Source organism: Gopherus flavomarginatus, chromosome 3, assembly GCF_025201925.1.
Source record: "Gopherus flavomarginatus isolate rGopFla2 chromosome 3, rGopFla2.mat.asm, whole genome shotgun sequence".
In the NCBI taxonomy this organism is placed as follows: Eukaryota; Metazoa; Chordata; order Testudines; family Testudinidae; genus Gopherus; species Gopherus flavomarginatus.
In genome coordinates, this window is record NC_066619.1 from 28,096,017 (window position 1) to 28,116,884 (window position 20,868).

The 20,868-nt window shown below is 44.6% G+C and overlaps 1 protein-coding gene across 1 annotated transcript in view; it reads left to right on the forward strand.

Annotated features, from left to right (window-relative positions):
* The window catches only part of EGFLAM (EGF like, fibronectin type III and laminin G domains), a 139,499-nt gene that overhangs the window by 110,264 nt on the left and 8,367 nt on the right, over positions 1-20,868 (forward strand). Inside the window, exons 17-21 of the mRNA XM_050943772.1 lie at positions 4,283-4,399; positions 6,991-7,171; positions 13,618-13,696; positions 15,996-16,139; positions 17,843-17,926. Of these exons, the coding sequence (XP_050799729.1) occupies positions 4,283-4,399; positions 6,991-7,171; positions 13,618-13,696; positions 15,996-16,139; positions 17,843-17,926 (605 nt within the window). The remainder of the gene's footprint in view (positions 1-4,282; positions 4,400-6,990; positions 7,172-13,617; positions 13,697-15,995; positions 16,140-17,842; positions 17,927-20,868) is intronic.

Sequence of the window (20,868 nt, forward strand, 5' to 3'; positions counted from 1 at the left end):
GAGTTTATTGAAGCACATATATGGGGAAGCCTCTTCTTTAGCTTTGAGTTGGGAAGGAGAGGAGCCCAGGACATAACTGGGAGCATCTCTCTTCGTCCACTTGACCCAGGTATGTGTGCTTCGACCTACATTTCTTGTTTCATACATGAGGTTCATTTCTTCCTGTTCTTCAATTTATTGGTCATAGCTGTACCTATTACAAAACACCAGCATGTGCATTTTTCAACCCCCTAGCACCTCTAAGCACAAGTGTTAGAATTTACACTCTGAAAAACTTTTTCTCCAAATAAGCTGAGACTCAGGAGGGTTGAAAAATGGCTTCTTATTTTCTTCATGCAGAAATATTTGACTTTTCACCAAAAATCTGAAATCCAAAAGTTTTCAGGAGCAGGGCGGCCCAGAGGGGGGGCAAGTGAGGCAATTTGCCCCAGACCCTGGGCCCCACAGGGGCCCCCATGAGAGTTTTTCGGGGCCCCTGGAGCGGGGGTCCTTCACTCGCTCCAGAGGCCCCAGAAAACTCTCACGGGGCCCAGGACCCCAGAGCTTCTTCTGCTCCGGGTCTTTGGTGGTAATTTGGCGGTGGGGGGGTCCTTCCACTCTGGGACCCGCTGCCAAAGTGCCTGTTCAGGAGAAAAGTCTTCAGGTTTTCAGGCAAACTAGTATTTTTATATGGAAAGCGGACACTTTTCATGCAAAATTTCATTTAATTGGAGCCAAATGGATGGAAGTGGCAGAAAGCAAGAAAGCTACTGTCAAGGGGAATGATTACCCCAGGGGGCACACCGACCATAAACCCTACAACCGAGGACAGCCAAAGACCCCACATACAACCCAAGTAAAGCCACAGACACCCTACTCTTCCACCTCACCAGTCTCCAGTAACTCACCTCGGTCCAGTGACCCATCAGATGGAAGATGCTTTAAGTGTAATGAACTGGACATATCAAGGCCAACTGTCCAAAGACACCATGCGAGTGCAATTCATTACACCACCATCACACCAAAGATCCCCAGGCCCAGATGCCTCTCAAATACCCTTGGAGCGAAGGGAAAATTTGAGAGTGGGCGGAAAGAAGGTTACTGCGTGGAGAGACACGGGGGCACAAGTGTCAGCTATCACCAATCCTTCGTTGACCCAAATTCATCAACCCAAAGGCCAAGTTACAATTTACCCCTTCATGTCACAAGCTGTAGACTTGCCTACAGCTCAACTGCCTGTCCAGTACAAAGGCTGGTCAGGAATGTGGACTTTTGCAGTCTATGACAATTATCCTATCCCCATGCTACTGGGAGAAGACTTGGCCAACCAGGTGAAGCGGCCAAGCGAGTGGGAATGGTTACACGTAGCCAAACCAGGCAAGCTTCCAGACCCATTCCTGTTCCTGAACCGTCCACAGATGCCCCGTCTGGGTTACCAGAGACCCAGACAGAGGTAGTGGATCCGGATTCCATGCCAACCACTGAAACAGCCACAACACCTCCAGTCCCAGGCCCGGAACTGGAACAGCAACCAGCACCAGCAAGTGCAACCACATCTTCAAACTCAAAGCCAGAGGGCGCCAGCGAGCCAAAACTGGCAGAAGCAACAGACAGCCATACCCAAAAGGCTCAGCCAGAGCCTGAAATAACCTCAGGTGCACCAGCGGAGAGCGGTTCACCAGCAACGGAAACAACCCCATCACCTACATTGCTTCCAGAGGGACCAAGCCCAAGTCCACAGTCTGAGGAAGAACTGGTGACCCCAGCCTCAAAAAAGAGGTTCAGTAGAAATTTTTTTGACCAGTCTATTGGGTTTTAGTTAAATAATCAGGGTTAATTATTATTTATGAATTAAAGGTTGTTAGTTAAAAATTGGTACAGCACAACATAGAAATAAAGGCTATGGTTACCAAACTGAGTTGAAGACTGGAAAAGTGACTTCAGCTTGATTTATCCCTAACTAATATCCAAAAACTCTCATCCTTATATACTTGTTCAAGACCGAAAATAATTCCTTTCCCATAACTGATTTATCTGAGGAGTTCCTTTTATGGTATTTCAGCTTACCTAATTAATGAGCTAACAATAGCTTAGTTTTTGTCCTTTTATGGTATTTTAGCTTATTTAATCAATTAGCTAAAGATATTTCTAACTACATCCTTATTATAGGAAACACCTGTGATAACAAGTAATTTCTAGTTAGCTAAAAACATCTTTCAGTGAGTCACTATTGTATTGAATATTGAAGACTTTTGTAATAACAAGTATCCCTCATTAATCAATCAAAAGATGTCTTTTCCTTGGTATTTTGACACATTCTCAACAGGTCAGGGTAAAAATATTACACAGTTTCCCTTATTTGGTCACACTATAAAGTTCAACCAAACATCCAAAGTCCTTAGAATCATAGACACAAAGCTCTAGAATTATAGATACAAAGCACTTTGGTTCATGGACAAAGGATCATAGCATTTTATATATAAATTAGGGCTGTCAAGCAATTAAAAAAATTAATGGCAATTAATCATGTGATTAATAAAATTAATTGTGCGATTAATTGCACTCTTAAACAATAATTAAAATACCATTTAAATATTTTTGGACATTTTCTACATTTTCAAATATATTGATTTCAATCACAATACAGAATACAAAGTGTACAGTCCTCACTTTATATTTATTTTTGATTACAAAGTATTTGCACTGTAAAAAACAAAAGAAATACTATTTTTCTGTTCACCTAATCCAAGTACTGTAGTGCAGTCTCTTTATCATGAAAGTTGAACTTACAAATGTAGAACTTTGTAAAAAACACCTGCATTCAAAAATAAAACAATGTAAAATTTTAGAGCCTGCAGAGTCCACTCAGTCCTAGTTCTTGTTCAGCCAATCACTCAGACAAACAAGTTTGTTTACATCTGCAAGAGATAATGTTGCCCACTTCTTGTTTACAATGTCACTGAATGTGAGAATAGGCGTTCACTTAGCACTGTTCTAGCTGGCATTGCAAGATATTTACGTGGCTGTAAATGTAAAGAAACTTGTTTGTCTTAGCGATTGGCTGAACAAGAAGTAGAGCTGAGTGGACTTGCAGGCTCTGAAGTTTTATATTGTTTTGTTTTTGAGTGCAGTTGTGTAACAAAAAAATTCTACATTTGTAAATTGCACTTTCACGAAAAAGAGATTGCACTCCAGTACTTGTATGAGGTGAATTGAAAAACACTATTTCTTTTATCATTTTACAGTGCAAATATTTGTAATAAAAATAATATACACTTTGATTTCACTTAAAACACAGAATACAATATATATGAAAATATAGAAAACCATCAAAAATATTTAATACATTTCAATTGGTATTTATTGTTTAACAGTGCAATTAAAATTGCGATGAATAGCGATTAATTTTTTTATAGCGATTAATTTTTTGAGTTAATCACATGAGTTAACTCCGGTTAATTGACAGCCCTAATATAAATCTGGGACTACAAAGAATTATGGGTAATCTAGTTCATCTGCTATCAAGCTATCAACAATAATGAACAAAGGAGAAGAAGGTGGTTTCTAGTTTTTTCTCTCTAGCTGAGCATTGTGCCTGAGCTGTAAAGAGAGGTTAGCTTTGAAGCTGCCAACAAGGAGCTCCTGCAGAACTGGAATTACACAGTTAGCATGTCCTTAAATTTAGAGTCCTTCCAATTCATACAAAAAGGTTAACTAGAATTCCAGTGTAGTCTGAGTGACTGCTTCAGCTTCCAGCACCCGGTTCAGACATATGATATTTCTTCCTTTTACCTGTTTCCTTTATTACAACTTTGCTTTTTTCAAATACTGCAAGCGTTTGACTCTTCTCTGTTTAGTGTTGATTTTAACTCTGAGGGCCTGGTTCTGATTTCACTGCTACCAGTATCACACCAGTGTGACTGCAGTGGAGTTATTCCCACTTCACACAGATATGATCAAGAGATCAGAATTAGAACTGGCTAAAAAAAGGAAAGAGAAGAAATTCAATATCATTTTAATGCTCTTCCTCCCCACCCCCTGCTCCCCTCAGTTTTTATCAAAATGTTGAAACATTTTACATTTTCCAGACAGCTCTAAATAGAATCAGGCCCAACCACTTAGTACAGGGTCCACATTGTCCCTTCCACGTTAGCACGAAGATGTAAGGATATGTTGCATACCATACAGAAATACTGTGTCACCCAGGGCTCTCACCCTTCTAAAAATATACAGCAAGCTAGCCTGAAGATGCAAGCATGGGTGCAGCTGATCTAACAAAAATGGATTCTGACTTTTGTGACAGGGAGCTTTTACGCAGATTAAGTGCAACACTGGCATATTTATCGGTGGAGTCCCTAATTACGATAACCTGAAGAAGAACTCTGGGATACTGAAGCCCTTCAGTGGAAGTATTCAGAAGGTACATGTTTTGAAATAAACTAACTCTGTGCATTCACTTCATATCTTCCATATCCCTGACACTTGAACATCGAGGGTGAAATCCTGGCCCTACTGAAGTTAATGGCAAAACTCCTGATAGGCCAGGATTTCATCCGTAGACCTTAGCAACCCTTCACAAGGTGCTTGCTTAAAAATATGTTTAATAGTCAAGAACATCATTTTCTTCCTAATGCTATTGACATATTACTGGTAAGTGTTGTTGCTGTTTTTTTATTTACCTTCCATGGTGTACAGAGCAGTGAACCACAGACATGCTGGGCCAAACTCAGAGGTTATGTGTGAAGTTGATGTCCAAATTAGATCTCTTTAGACTAATTAAAAAGAACAGGAGTACTTGTAGCACCTTAGAGACTAACAAAATTATTTGAGCATAAGCTTTCGTGGGCTACAGCCCACTTCTTAGGATGCTGTAGCCCACGAAAGCTTATGCTCAAATAAATTTGTTAGTCTCTAAGGTGCCACAAGTACTCCTGTTCTTTTTGCGGATACAGACTAATACGGCTGCTACTCTGAAACCTTTAGACTCATTTACACCTATATGTAAATAAGTGAACATAAGGGGAGTCTAAAGAATGCTCAGTGATGGACAAGGTATAGACATATAAATGGTTTGTGTAACTTATATGCTAGAGAGCCAGAAGAAGGCTCATGTCAAAGTATGGTGAAGACTAACATAACTTAGTGTAATGTAACGTACACACTCTTACAGCCTTCCATTAGTTGCTTTTCTTGCTATCTTCCTTGCTTGTGGCCTCTTAGTGTGTGAGCTACACCCACCTACTCACCCTTTCCTTGGTTAGTGGTCAAAATTCAGGAGTGATGTTTAATGGAGTCAGGTGTAAGCAGACTAAATTGGTATAATATACACAATGTGGGGCCAGAAGAAAATATAGGTTACTCTAGCACTGGCTTCCTCTAGAGTTTTTTAGAATAATGTAGTCACACCTCTGAATTTAGCCCAGAACCCTGAGAGTTAAATCTGAGTAATTCCATAGAGTTAAATAACAAATCAACGTAGCCCATAGTAAATGGATTAAAAACTGGTTAGTTGATTGATCCTGAAAAAGTGATTGTAAATGGGGATTTGTCATACAGTGGGGGTGTTTTTAGTGTCATTACTCTTCAATATCTTTATTGATATGGAAAAGGATACAAAATCATTGCTAGCAAAATTTGCAGTTGACACAAAAATTGATGGAGAGGTAAATAATGATGAGGACACATCATTAGAGAGTCCTATTTTGATTACTTGGTAAGACGAGCTTGTTAGAATAAGATGCATTTTCATTTAGCCAAACATAAGGCCATACATCTAGGGGCAAAGAATGTGGGTCACTCTTCCAAGATGGGGGACTTGGAATGCAGTGACACTGAAAAGGGCTTAAAGGTAATGGGAAATAATTGACTGAGCACATGGGCGGTGGGTATCATAGGCTGGGAATATAGGCACAGCCTCCCCAAACAGCCTGATGTGGCTTCACCCACGCTCCACCCCTAGGCCTCTTCTTGCATTCCTACCTGGAAAAACTTACTTAGGGATGGTGGATTCTCCACCACTTGCAGTCAAGGCTGGATATCTTTCCAGAAGGTATGCTATAATTCAAACAGAAAGTATGGGCTTGATGCAGAAATTATTGGTGACATTCTGCAGCCTGTGTTATGGAGGAGGTCAGATCAGATGATAATACTGGTCCCGTTTGGGGTTAAAATCTGTGACACTATTAATGTAAATGGTCTTTTGCCATATTTACACTGATGTAACCAAGATCAGAATATGGCACCTTGTGTATAAATTCATTATATATTAAATGAGGTTGTACAAACCGCAATATTTTTTCTTAGAGAGCTCAAAATGCAGACACGCTTTTGAAGAATCCTATAGTTTCACAGATATCTTCAATTTAACTGCTCCCAACATTTTAAGAAATAACAAATTGGACCTTTCACCCATTCCTAGTTGTGAGTTCTCCAGGCAAACATACTAGCAGTAGGCAGTGCTAGATACACTGCTCTGCATTACTTTCCTGTTATGTTCTCCAAGATATGTCTGTGACAGGTAGGACCCCTTGGGAAGGAAGACACCTGATGTGCTGAGATACCACTGAGTCTACCTGTTCTGCCAGAAACACCGCCAAAGGCCGCCTGACTGCCGTGCTTGGGGCTGCAAAAAACATAGAGCCGCCCCTGTGGCTCACAGCTGAGCTACAAAACAATGCACCAAAGTTCAAACAAAAGGCTGGTAAATGTCAGGCAGCTTTTATCTGACTGCGCCGTTAAATTGCTTTGTGTTCCAAGGAAAAACAAAAATAATCTTTTATTCCCCCACCTCAGGATAAACAAGTAATTGTTTTGAAAGGCTAAGATCTGAAAATTCATTGATGACAATAAATAGATGTTAGATGAAGTCTTCAAAACAATGTTTTTCTCTGGAGCCATTCAGGGAAGTTCTGATGCTAAGTATTGAGTAATAAAGCAAAAAATGTGTTTCTGAAGGGGTGGCATCTGAATTTGGAGATTTCTTCATCATTTTCTCTTCTCTTTTAAACCAAGATTATATTGAATGACCGGACAATTGATGTGAAGCAGGATTTCACTTCTGGAGTCAATGTGGAGAACGCTGTCCATCCCTGTGTGAATTCGCCATGTGCTAATGGGGGAAGCTGCATGCCCAAAAAGGACAGTTACGAATGTGATTGCCCTTTGGGCTTTGATGGGCAGCACTGCCAAAAAGGTAACAATGAGGTTTTTTTCAAGCTTTAAATATAGAATTCTTCCAAAAATAAAGGAAAGTTTTAGTACATCTGTCCAAATAGAAACCGTAGGGGCTTGCACTTCTTCTGCCTTACTGCACATTCCACCTACCCATAGCAGCATCCATTCTGTCATTTAGGAACATTATAATTGCTATCTCAGAACAGAGCAATGATCCAGAGATGGTACCATGGCCTCTGATCACCCACAGTAGTCAGTGCTGAATGCTTCAGAGAATGCCATAAAACAAAACTCCCTAATTATGCAGCACTATATGAAGGGGGAATTCCAGCCTCTCTCCTCCAGCTGGTGATTATCTTACACCCTGAATCATGAGGATTGAAAGCTATTGTAATTTTATCCTCATTATGTTAACAACAAATGCTGTTCTTGTTCACATCAAGGTCTAATCCCTTTTTTAGCCTCTGACTACCCTGCAATTTCACGGTAGGCACAATTTCTACCTCAGCAAAACAATGGAGACCACCAAGGATTTCTTTCCAAAACAAAGAGTTTTGTTCTCCTCTACTACAATACTGTATTTCAAACCAGTAGGTTTATGAAAGAGAGTAAAGATTGCATAAACATGGAAAACATGCACACACTATTAATCCACTAGATGGAGTTGTTTCCCTTCTGTCAAGTATTATCTTGGGAGACTCACTAGGGAAATAATTGTGCTACACCAGCATGCTAACTTAGAAGGACGTTAAAATCCACTCTTTAGTTTATCACAAACAGTTTTTCAGATGAAAAGTATGTGTTTCAGTTAAGTCATGATGAAACAATAAGCTTTTCTTCTCAAAAAAAGAAATTTAGCACAACAAATACATTTTATTAAAAATTAAAAAATGCAAACTGCCCTACATTGATAATATTGTGATTTAACTAAAGATGGAGCATCATTAATTCCAGAGTCTTTAATTTGTCATTTTATTGTCTAGGTATTTACAAGGTGGTAGTAGAGAAGCCTTACATGCACAGCTATGTGTACTGCAGTACCAAAATGTACAGCATGAGTTAAGGGCCAGTTAATGAATTAGAGATAGTCTTGTCAACTTCGTTCCAATGCCCTGAACATTGTTTCACAAACCTACTGGATTAACATGCAAATTTGTTTTAACCAAATTTCTGGAGTGACATTTTAAGAGCACCTCTCAGATCAAGAGGTGATTATGTTTAAAAAGCACCTTTTTCAATGAGACTTAGGCTCGTCTGTTTTTAACCAAGGTGGTATAAGTGCGAGTACATAAGACACATACTTTGATGTCTTAACTGGATGAGGAGTTAGTCGTTTTCTGCTGAAATCATTGTTGTATGTTTTCTGTCTAAGCTGTGATGAGTGATAATGGTAATTAATATTTAATAGTAAGAAGTACCAAAAAAGCTAGCCATTCTTTTTCCCTTTGTGTGAAATTCAACCTTGTGCTGAAGTCTGCGCATGTCTGATACATCACTTAAGACCTTAAAATAATATTTGATGCATCCCTCTGCAGAGGGATGAATTTCACCCTTTTCACATTGTAAGTAGATAAAACTAAATTATTTCCTAAAGACAATAGAAATAGGATACTCTACCTTCTAAGCTTGTCGCTCTCATCATACCACCACTTTATCTAGAGATCACTCCACTCACTCACTCACGCCCGTCACCCCAATCGGGGTATGGGCCGCCAACAACAGTTTTATTGTTGGCGTTTCTGTAGCAGGTTGATTTTTTATGGGGTGGAGTTGCTAGCCCCACGCCCAACCCTCCTCCTTTATCCTGACTTGGGACAGGCAGATGGCCCCAAAGGACCTCTCTGGTGGAGTTTTTACGTAGAGATACACTGCAAAAATGAAGCAGGGAAAGCTCAGTGAAGGGAAGACCTGCTTAAAACAAGACAGACTATTGAAATCAAGATTTTAAAACCACTGAAAAATAAAATCTGCATGTTCTTGTTTTGTTTTACACTGACTCGCTGCAGAGTGTGGGAATTACTGCTTTAACAGTAAGTACTGCAAATGGCGTGAAAACTGCTCTGTCTCTGTGTGTGCCTAGTCAGTCAAGGTGATAGCTGGATTTACACTGCAGTCTGCATGTAAGCCAAAAATACCCTCCAAGGTTATACAGTAATTCTCCAGCACTTTGTCCTGTTAGTGTTTTTAAATGTGACTTCAGAACTCCTGGAGAGTGCCACGCTGACCGTGGTAGAGACAGAAGCGAAGTCCTGTATTCCAGAAAAAAAGGCTCAGCACCAGTTGACTGAGCGCTTTGTGGAATCCTGCACTGTTGCTCCCTGTGTGTGTTTCAACCTGACTCTGGAGGATTACTTAGGAGTCAGAGGGAAAGCCCAAATCAACAGACACTTAATTGTTGCAATGCCTCATATTACAGTGCCTAACTTTTAGGTGCCTACCTATCCGGTGGAATCCACAAACTCTGAGTTAAACTCATAGGCTCTGTTCAGTGAATGGGGAAGAATAGGCACCTGAGGATGAGATCCAAAAAAGCTAGCATGCCAGGCAGAGAGATGTATAAACTAGGCAGTGGGAGATACTGAGGCAAGTGATTGTATCCTAAGCCCCACCCCTCTCAAGGAGTTAGGCACCTAAATCCAGGCTGAAGGGAAGTGCTTATCGCTGCTGGGGATCCAAAGCCAGGAGCCCCTCTCCTGGAGTCAGGCACCTAAGCTGTTTCTAGCCAGTATGGTGGCAGAGCACACCTAACTCCACACAAGACAGCCAGGGGCAAGACGTACCCCTGCATAACCTTTAGCCCAGTGGTTAAAGCACTCACCTGGGAGATGGAAGACTCCAGTTCAATTCCCCCCTCTCCCTAATGAGGAGAAGGGATTTGGATGTGAGTTTCTCAACCTCAGTCAGTATAACCACTAGGCTAGAGAGTCAGTCTCTCTCTCAGGCCCATTTTATTATTTATCCATAGTGGGACAGCTTCAACAAGAGAGATGGAGAGAGACCCACATCAGAGTATCCCAGAGTCCAGCAGCTAGGGCACCAAGGGGATTCAGGCACTTCCAGGGTTCTGTAGCAGTTTAACAGGGGTTTTGGGGATCTCTGTGATGCCTAAATTTTGGACTTGGGTGTCTAACTCCCACTTTAGTTGCCTTAGTCCTTCTTGTAGCTCAGTGCTCACCATGCCCATTCAGGCTGGGGCCTCACTGCTGTGACTGTTATCAAGGATTTCAGTGAGAGGAGTGGTTTGGGCACCTGCCTGCTGGGAAACCATTTAGATAGTGACAAATTTTGGTTACTGTTAACCTAGATAGGATTCAGACTGACAATCCAGCTCAGTCAGATTCAATAGCAAAGGAAGAGCATACCAAAGACTCAGCACTAATAAAGACAAAGGGCTAGATTGTGTCTCTTTGGATATGTCTATGCTGCGGTTAGACATCCACTGCTGACCCATGCCAGCTGACTCAGGCTTGAGGGGCTCAGACTACAGGGCTGTTTAATTGCGATGTAGACATTCGGTCTTGGGCTACAGCCAAGCTCTGGGACTCTTCCAGCTCGCAGAGTCCTAGAGCCCAGGCTCCAGCCTGAGCCCAAATATCTACCTCGTAATTAAACAGCCTCTGAGCCCAAGTCAGATGGCACAGGCCAGCCGTGGGTTTTCAGTTGCAGCGTAGCCATCCCACAGGCTTTGCTCTGAATAGGGAAGTGAAACTGCTCAGGTGTGTTCCAGCAAGGGCAATACATGGTGCACAGATGGAGCTACTCCCATGAGCCTCTAGGTAGCAAGGACTCTGCCATCCCCAGTCTGTGTGCAGCAGGAGGAGGGTCCTTGAATCCTTGCACTATCTTGCTCACCCACACTAGGGTCAGAGACCATCTGGCCTACAGCTTTTCCATTCATGCAGTGAATGCCAGGCCCAATTATAATACAGTTTCTTTTGAAACCTGAGAAAGATTTCAGTCTTTCAGTAGCATTGCACAACACATGGTTTCCTCTTCAGACACATTGGACAGTTTTCCTAATTTCATTACCGATGCAAAAGCCATTTGTTACCTTTGAAATTCCCAGTCTGCATTGATATCTAAATGCCTTATTGCTGCTGGTGGCTTTCAGCGTGCACAAATTATGACAACTTTGTATTAACAGTAGTGACTAGAAGCCCAAAGCAACAGTGCGACCCCATTGTGCTAGGCACTGTACAAACACAAGTGAGAGACAATCCCTGTACTGACAGGCTTCCCTGACAAGCTGTGGCAGAAGAGGCTGCAGCATTCAAACAGAAGATTGAAATCTAGGGCATGGAGGGATTAAGGCCCTATGGGATTAAGGCAAAGATTTATGCTCTTGCTTGATTTTAAATGGATTAGGACCTAAGGGACTTGATCAAGATCACATAGGAAGTCTGTGGCAGAGTTGGGAATTTAATCCAGGTTTCTTGTCTCCCATTCTAGTGACTTAACCGCAAACCTCTACCTGACTAGTGCACATTTTCATGTTGTTGTGCTACAGAAATGGGGGGTGGGGGAGGGTTGTTATCATAGAGTAGCTTTTTCAGCCATCTAAAAGTTATTTCAATAAATAACATTTTAAATTTTAAAAGTATTGTAATTGTTTCCATCAGTGAAATAAAAGAATTGAGCTTTTTACTGCTCATTCTGCCATACCCTTTCCACACTTGTCCTCTGAATGGAACATACACTTATAGCTAAGCATTTATAAGCAGATGGATGAAATGAAATCAGCTATTTTATGAATCCATTAACTGTATTATTAAGGAAATGATCAATTGTGAGAGCACTGCAGCAAATTGCAGGCCATTCACACAAAAATTGCGGCCACAGTGGAGATTTGCTCTACTATTCTTCCCCACAAATGCTCTGTATGCTCAAGCTCAGTCACTCTTCTGCTGGCTTCAGTCTGAGTATATTGTCCAGAATATTGCAAAAGAAGCTCTTTTCCCCAAACAAGGGAAAATGACTAGTCCAAACCAACAGCTATGTATATTGTTCACCTTCCCTTATTTATGGACCGCTAGATATTGCAATAATCACAGCCTAAAAAGAAATGGGATGTTACGTAAATCTCAGGATAGAAATCTAGCTAGTGAAAACTGAGCAGAAAAGCATGGCTTGCTCTTATGGGAGCAGATGTGAATTAGCAGACAATGTCAGTCCTTGGCCATTTTTGTTCTTAGGCAGGTGTGGGCAGATTTGATCTGTCTTCCAAGCCTGCAGTGAAACTTCCGGAGAGGCCCCTAAAGCCTCTTGCCGCTTGAAAGGATAGAAGGTGGGAGAGCTAGTCTTGGGACCATTGAAACTATGAGCCACCTTCTCTGTTGCCTTCAATGAGACAGGCTAATTTACACCAGCTGAGTTTCTGGCCCACTGGCCCTGAGCAAAGGCTGCTGCCTGCAGTGCCTCCCAGAGCATTTGGAACCACACTTGCAACAGCAGCCTACTGCTCTTCCCCTGCTGTTATCTGTACTGGGAGTGGCCAAGGAAGCATAGGTGCTGACTCCATGGGTGCTCCGGGGCTGGAGCACCCATGGAAAAAAATAGTGGGTGCTCAGCACCCTGTGGATCAGCGACTCCCCCTCAACCCCCCAGCGCCTCCTGCCCACTGGCAGCCCTGCCAATCAGTTCCTCCACCACCCTCTCAGCACTTCCCACCCATCATGATCAGCTGTTCAGTGCCTTGGGGAAGGGGTGGCGTTGGGGGCAGGGCCTGGGGCAGAGCAGAGAGTCAAGCACCCCGCAGGAACTGAGGAAGTTGGGCCTATGCAAGGAAGGACACTGCTCAGGAGCAACTGGAAGGGGAAAGGTTGGAAGGGGAAAAGTGGGAGCTGTAACCCCACCCCTCCTGCTGCTGCCCATCCCTCCCCCCGCAGGAGACCGGAGCCCACTCAGGAACAGTGATGGGCCAGAGACCACTTACAGCACACGCTCTGTTGAGAACACTAAATCAGGAACCCAATTTCGTTTCTTCAATAAAAGGCAAGAATTGAAATGGAGGGGTGGTTGAGCCACAAATTTCTGCTGACTGGGTATCTGGGCTCAGAGGGGGAGTAGAGGAGTCTGTTAACACTGGGTAAAAGAAACAGAAAATAAATGTTAGCACCGTTTTACCTCTTTCTTAGTGTGTCCATTTTTCAGTTAGGAATGACTTTCCACAGTGGGAGGATAAACTGAATATGAAAAGAAAGCCAGAGGCAGAGAGAATGGGGCTTGAGGTGGCAGGAATGAGGGCGGGGACAAGATTTAGAGGCCTGGCTTGACTCTTTCCACACCCTTAGGTGCAAAACAGCTCTGCTATTTTGCTCAGCAATGTATCTGGGCTGCCAGTTTCGCTTAGTGTCAGTGAGTCGTGGCTGTAAATGGAGTAAAGAAACTAAAGCAGTGAAGCAGTCAGTTCACTGTATTTTCCTGCCAACTAGCTGAAAGTCTCTGATTTTTCCTTCATTTTTCCAGCTGTTACAGAAGCCATTGAAATCCCACAGTTCATTGGCCGTAGTTACCTCACATATGATAACCCGGATATCCTCAAAAGGTAATTCACCAACCCTGACCCTAAATGATTCTGCTTTTCTTGTACCATTAAACTATAAAAGAAGTTGTGTATGTAGGTTCTATTGTACCATCAGTTTAGTCCTGCTAAGCCATGGCTGCCACATGGAAGATGTTTCTTAATTTTAGAAAAACAAACTTTTTATCATATGTCTATCCCCCCATCACTAGCATCTGAGCACCACTCAGTCTTTAATGGGTTTAGCCTCGTAACACCTCCATGAGGTAGAATAGTCCTTGTTTTACAGATGAAGACTTGAGACACAGACAGACAGAGCATTAGGTTCACAAAAGGACTTAAGTGCCTAACTGCCCCTTCAGACACCTAAATCCCAGAATCCAGTCCAAATGGGATTCGCAAAATCCCCACTAAGATGTCCCTGAACCATGTAGTGTCTAAACTTGCTCAGTGTCCAAGTTTTTGAGGTAAAAGTTCAATAGGTACCAATATTTCTACTTCTGAATATGCACCCTGCCACCCCATGCCAGGTGTCCAAGCCCGAGAGCAGTACACAAAGTGGGAGAAGATAGTTAATGCTCTGCCTAACTTGCTTGCAGGGCATGCCTGGCTTAGTGTGCTCAGAGTTTGCCTACCAGATCAGGCCTGTATAGGCAAAACAAATGTGGAATCTCTATGATATGCCATCACCAAGGAAAGTTACCATATGATCTATTGCTATTATCATTTCCTCCCTCCCCACCTCTGTGTTTGTAATCATTCCTCATCAAGTCACTCCTGAACATGGGGCCGGAGCCTGTCAACACGTGGTACTGCTATCCAGGAGGAGCAGCCACTCCTGCTCCAAGCCATGGTGGTCACTGACAGCTTCAATCACTCTCACTTAGGCCAGTCCTGGGAGATAGGTTTGAAGCTGTCAGTGACCAGCATGGCCTGAATTGGGGACCAGGGGGTTTCTCCTCCTGGAGCTCTGGCCCGGGGTGTGATTTCAGGGGGTCAAGGAGAATTTGGACCCCTGGAAACGCTTGAATTTTTTTGAAGGTTAAAATGTAAAGATCAGTCTATTTCAGGAGCATTTGTTGTGATTATTTCCTATGCCACCCAGCTGAGCTCCCCCTGCCCCACGCCTCCATATGCTCCCAATCACCTGGCAATTCCCCCCACATACACACCCCTCCAATCACCTATCAGTACCCCATCTTTAAATGACCTGGCAACACACCTACCCAGCAGGTCCCCATCCCCTCAACAGCACTCTGTTCCATGTTGCAGTGAGTCCCTGCCCCTAGTCCCATGTCCCGGGGGCTGTGGAGGGGCCTGATCCCTTGACCCCATCTGACATCCCAGACACAAAGAGGCAGGCAGGTAGAGATACTCTCCAAAGAGCAGCCACTTCATGGCCCCTGCCTGCAGTAAGAGGTCCCCGTGGCAGGGATTAGGTGGGGGTTTCCATGCCCCACCCCCAGCTCACCTGGGTCAGCGCTTCCAGACAAAGGCAGCCTGGTGCATGTGTGGCAGGGGGGAGGGATCAGCATGCAGCATCCCTACACACACCACTCAAGCTGCAGTGACTGGTAGCACCATGGGCCAATCCAAACCATGTCCTGTGCAAGCTTGGCCCTGTGAAGTATCCTGGGGGTGGTGGTTGGGGGCAGGGGGTGCCCACTTGGCACACCAGCTGCAGCCCATCCTCTGTGCTCAGATCTTTTCCCTGGGATTGGGGGCAGGGAGGGCAGGCAGGAAAGTGCACCCCTGGCTGTACTTAATAGCCCTCTGGGTCTGGCCCTGGCTCCCTGCTTCCCAGAATCCTGGGAAAATCAGGACTATCTGGGATTATGGCTGGGTGGGGAGGCAGGGGGAGATTTCCCCCATGCACTTTCCTGGATGGGACTACTTGCAGCAGCAAGCACTTCCTGTAATGTTTATGGGATTGTAGTCTGTATGTTCTCTGGGACTGATCCCATTTATTATAGGCCAAATAAAATAGCACCACGTTGGCAGTCACCCTTGCTATACCCACAGCCCCTGGGCGTGTGCTAAATTGCAGGGCTGTGATAGGTCCTGCCAGTGCATTTCATAGAACCAAGGATTCCAGCACTGCAGTAGCATTCCTAGGAATTTTGCCCTGAGAAGGGGAAGTTTAACTATGATCAGAGTAAAATATGTATTATGGTATCAAATTATACCTTGCTGAGAGTTAGAGTACCCAACCTATACGTCCCTAAACAGCCTTGTGTTGAGGGGTACATTGATGAAGTTCAAAGGGTAAAAAAACCCAGCCAATAACTTTCCTGTGTGATTATTTTTTCTCCCAATCAAACAGAGTGTCAGGATCACGATCAAACGTGTTCATGAGGTTTAAGACTACCCTGAAGGATGGTCTGCTGATGTGGAGGGGAGACAGTCCCATGCGCCCTAATAGTGATTTCATTTCTTTAGGTCTCCAAGAAGGAGCGTTAGTATTCAGGTAATTGCTAACTGGTTTAATTATTTACACAGTGTACACAAATCACCACACTTTACAGTAACAACATGGAGCAAGGACCCCCTGAGATTATAACTTCATGGTTTTGTGCACTGATAAGAGTCCAAGTTTGTTTGGTCCTTTGGGTAGGTGCCTGGGTGTTTGAAATGCACCCTGCTAGTTGGTTTTACATTTTTTCCCTTGTGTCAGGAGGTCAGACTAGATGATCACATTGGTCCCTTCTGACCTATGAGTCTATGAGTCTATATTGATTGGTGGAAGCCATGTCTTTCTGTGTTAGAATTTATTTTCAGATTAAGTAAGGCAAACAATGAAGTAGAGCAGGTCATCTTTTAACATTATTATAGCTGTACACGCTGTTCACAAATGGAGAAGCTTTTTAAAAAAATTAATTGATGCTAGTCTAATGCCAAGCTACATTATCAACGTTTTGGCTTTATCTGGTTGTGGCTGAATCTCATAGATACAAATACTAAGTTTCCCATGCCAAAGCTTACCTTGTAATGATTGCTATAAAGGCATTTTCATGTGGTTTCCTGTGGTTAACCTTGCAAAAATCTTAGCTGTGTCAGTGTATGCAAAATGGGGAATTGAAACAGTTCACAGGTTTCATTAGGACAGCCAGTGCTCCCAAATAATTACATGTTCTTTGGAGCAAGGACTGAACTGAGATCTCTCACATCCCAAATGAGTGTCCTACCCTCTGAGTCAGTCTTCCTCTTTCTTTGGCCTGATTAATAGTTCACTATTTATACAGAGCAAAACAGCTTCAACAGGAGCTAATGAAAGCAACCCACCTCAGACTGTGCAATAGTCTGTTGTATGCTGTGTAGTTGTAGCTCTGTTGGTCCCAGGATATTAGAGACAAGGTGGGTCAGGCAATATCTTTTACTGGACCAGCTTCTACTGGTGAGAAAGACCAGCTTTCTCACCAACAGAAGTTGGTCCAATAAAAGAACCCTCACCCACCTTGTCTCTCCAATAGCCTGCTGGCTAGCACACTCACTTGGGATGTGGAAGACCTGGGTCCGTGCCCAGAGCAGCCACGTGGTATTACTATACCAGCAGAAAAACTCCTCATGTCAGCACATGCTGCACCTGCAGGGCTCTGTCATTGTAGCTGTATTGTCAGACCCTTCATACTGAGATGGAGACTTTGAAATTGAGGTGCTCCTGGTTCTTGGTCCTGTGCTCAGATCACTGGACCATGCCCCTTGCTAACATCATATGGCTCATGTTCCCCCTAATACAAATGATCCCTTTGTGAATTTCAGGTAATTTGTTTTATTCACTCCTATAATGTGGCCTTATTAAGCCAAAAGATATGTAAGTTACTGATCCTTTTAGCCTCCGTTTCTATGAAAAAACTGCCATACAGGAGCCCCCAATGTTATTGCTGATCTCATTTGCTGGCCTTGCAGAGCTGTGGAAACAGCACCCCCTGGCCTTTGGAGAGTAAAGAAGTGTCACATTTCATCCTGCAACCCCCTCCATCCAATAAAGGTGCAGCACTGATAGCCTTCAAAGGGAGTCCCAGCCCTTCCCCAAGGATGCTGTCTGCAAGGTGGAGCTCAGGTGGTCAAATCAAAGCTGGGGCCAAGGGGTGAGGCTCCCTGGACAGCGTGTTAGGGACTCCGGGTCCCATAAGGGAGGTAAACAACATCTATTTGTTTTTAACATTTTAGCTACAATCTGGGCAGTGGCATTGCTTCCATAATGGTGAATGGCTCTTTCAATGATGGCAGGTGGCACAGAGTAAAGGCAGTTCGGTAAGTCCAGCTTCGTGTTATCAACAAAGTCTCACTTATCTAGGAACCATTTTGGAGATTGCACCAGAGAAGTGCCCTGACAAGAAACTGAAAACAGAAGAAAACTGTAAGGGCCAGATCCTCAGGCAGTGCAAAGCCTTGCAGCTCCATTGACACTTAGACACATTAGATGTCTTCAGGTTGGACGGCCTGGTGAAATATATGCTAGAATACTTAAGGAACTGGCTGAAGAGATCTCTCTTGAAGAACTCATGGAGGATGAGAGAGATACCAGAGGACTGGAAAAGGCATGGGCAGCAGGTATAATTAAAGACCAGGGGAGGCAGATCCTTCCCTGGCGCTTGCTGCTGCCACCAGACCCCCAGTTGCAGGTTTGGCAGGGGAAGTTTTTGCTTTATTATGCCCCATGCAGGCAGGGCCGCCCAGAGGATTCCGGGGGCTTGGGGCCATCGGCGGCAGGCGGCTCTGGTGGACCTCCTGCAGGCGTGCCTGCGGAGGGTCTGCTGGTCCCGCGGCTCCGGTGGAGCATCCGCAGGCACACCTGCGGGAGGTCCACCGGAGCCGCGGGGACCAGCGGACCCTCCGCAGCCATGCCTGCGGAAGGTCCACCGGAGCCATGGGACCAGCAAGCGGCAGGGGACCCCCCCGCGCGGCAAAATGTCTAGAGCCGGCCCTGTTCGGCGGCGGGGGGCCCTTCCCTTCTGGGACCCGCTGCTGAAGTGCCCCGAAGACCCACGGCGGGGGCCCCCCGCCGGCGAATTACCGCCGAAGCGGGACCCGCCACCAAAGTGCAGCCCGCTCTTCGGCGGTAATTCGGTGGCAGGGGGCCCCCGCCGCGGGTCTTCGGGGCACTTCGGCGGCGGGTCCCTGAACGGAAGGGCCCCCCCGCTGCCGAATTAACACTGAAGACCGGGTTGCACTTCGGCGGCAGGTCCCGCTTCGGCGGTAATGCGATGGCGGGGGGTTCTTCCGCCCCGGAGTGGAAGGACTCCCCTGCCAGCGAAGACCGGGAGCGGAAGAAGCTCTGGGGCCTGACCCTGCAAGTGTTTTCTGGGGCCCCCGAGCGAGTGAAGGATCCCGCTCCAGGGGCCCTGAAAAACTCTCATGGGGGCCCCTGCGGAGTCCGGGGCCTGGGGCAAATTGCCCCCCCCCGGGTGGCCCTGTATGCAGGTTCCAGAGCAGCCAAGGAGGCAGTATGTGCTATTCAGCTTCCCAGGTTCATCAATAATTTTCCTGGACTCCAGAGAGAAGTTGAATAGCAGATGTGGCCTCCTCAGCTGCCCCCTGAATCTGCATGGGGCATATCAAAAGCTCAGGTTCTTCTTCGGGAAGAGACACTGTCATGCTGCAGTTTTTCCTGGGCAGTCTGGGGAGGGGCAAAGAAGGAAGGGGAGGTGCGGTGTGGCTGCAGCTGGCCTGGGGCTCCTCCAGGCAAGTGGAGGGGTGCCTCGGGGCTCCTCCAGACAAATGGGGGGGCTCCTCCGGGCAGGTGCTTCAGCTAGCCCAGCGGCTCCTGTGGCCAAGGGAGGGAGTACTCAGGCCTCCAGCCAGCTTGAGGCTCCTCCAGCTGACAGGGGTGCTCAGGATGCCTCTGGGTGGGGGGGGGCTCATTGCTCTGGCCACAGGGGGTCTCAGGCTGCAAGGAGGTGGGGGGCACAGATGGAGGGGGGGAGCCAAGGGCTAGTCTCCCCGAAGGGGGATTCCACTTGCTACCCATGGGAAAAGGATAAATACAGTGCCTGTCTATAAAAAAGGAAAACAGCAACCCAGGGAATAATAGGCATGTCTGCTTAACTTGGGTACCTGGAAAGATAATGGAGTAAATGATGATCAATTTATAAGGATCTAGAAGAAAATGAGGTGATAAGGAACTGTTGATATGGATCTGTAAAGAACAAATCATGTCAAATCAACCTCATAACCTTCTTTGATGGTGTAACAAGCCTGGTGGATAGGAGGAAGCAGTAGATGTGATGTATCTTGGTTTTAGTAAGGCTTTTGATACTGTTACATGACCTGCTCATAAATAAACTTGAGAAATATAGCCTAGATGAACCTACTATAAGGTGAGTGCACACAACTGACTGGAAAACCATTCCTAGAGAGTAGTTATCAATGGTTCACAATCAAGCTGAAAGGGCATATTGAGTGATCAAGGATCTGTCATGGGTCTGGTTCTATTCAATATTCGTATAAATGGTTTGGATAATGGCATAGAGAGTACACTTATAAAGTCTGTGGATGGTACCAAGCTGGGGGAAGTTGCTGGCTCTTTGGAGGACAGGATTAGAATTCAAAAATGATCATGACAAACAGGAGAAATGGTCTGAAATCAATAAAATGAAATTCAGTAAGGACACATGCAAAGTGCTACACTTGAGAAGGAATAATCAATTACACAAGTGCAAAATGGGAAATGATTGCTGAGGAAGGAATACTGCAGAAAAAGATCTGAGGGTAATAGTGGATCACAAACTAAATATAAGTTGACAATGTAATTGTTTTGCCAATAAAAGTGAAAATTATTTTGGGATGTATTAGCATGAGTGTTGTAAGCAAGACATGGGAAGTAAGTCTTCCACTCTACTCAGCATTGGTAAGTTCTCAACTGGAGTATTGTGTCCAGTTCTGGGCGCCACATTTCTGGAAAGATGTGGACAAATTGGAGCAAGTCCAGAGGAGAGCAACAAAAATTATTAAAGATCTAGAAAAGGTGACCTATGACGAAAGATTGGTAAAAAATGGGTTTGTTTAGTCTGGAGGAGAGAAGACTGAGGGGACACATGATAAGTCTGCGGGTACTTTAAAGATCATTATAAAGAAGAAGGTGATAAATTGTTCTTCTTAACCACTGAGGACAGGACAAGAAGTAATGGGCTTAAATTGCAGCAAAGGCGGTTTAGGTTAGATATTAGTAAAAACTTCCTAACTGTAAGTGTAGT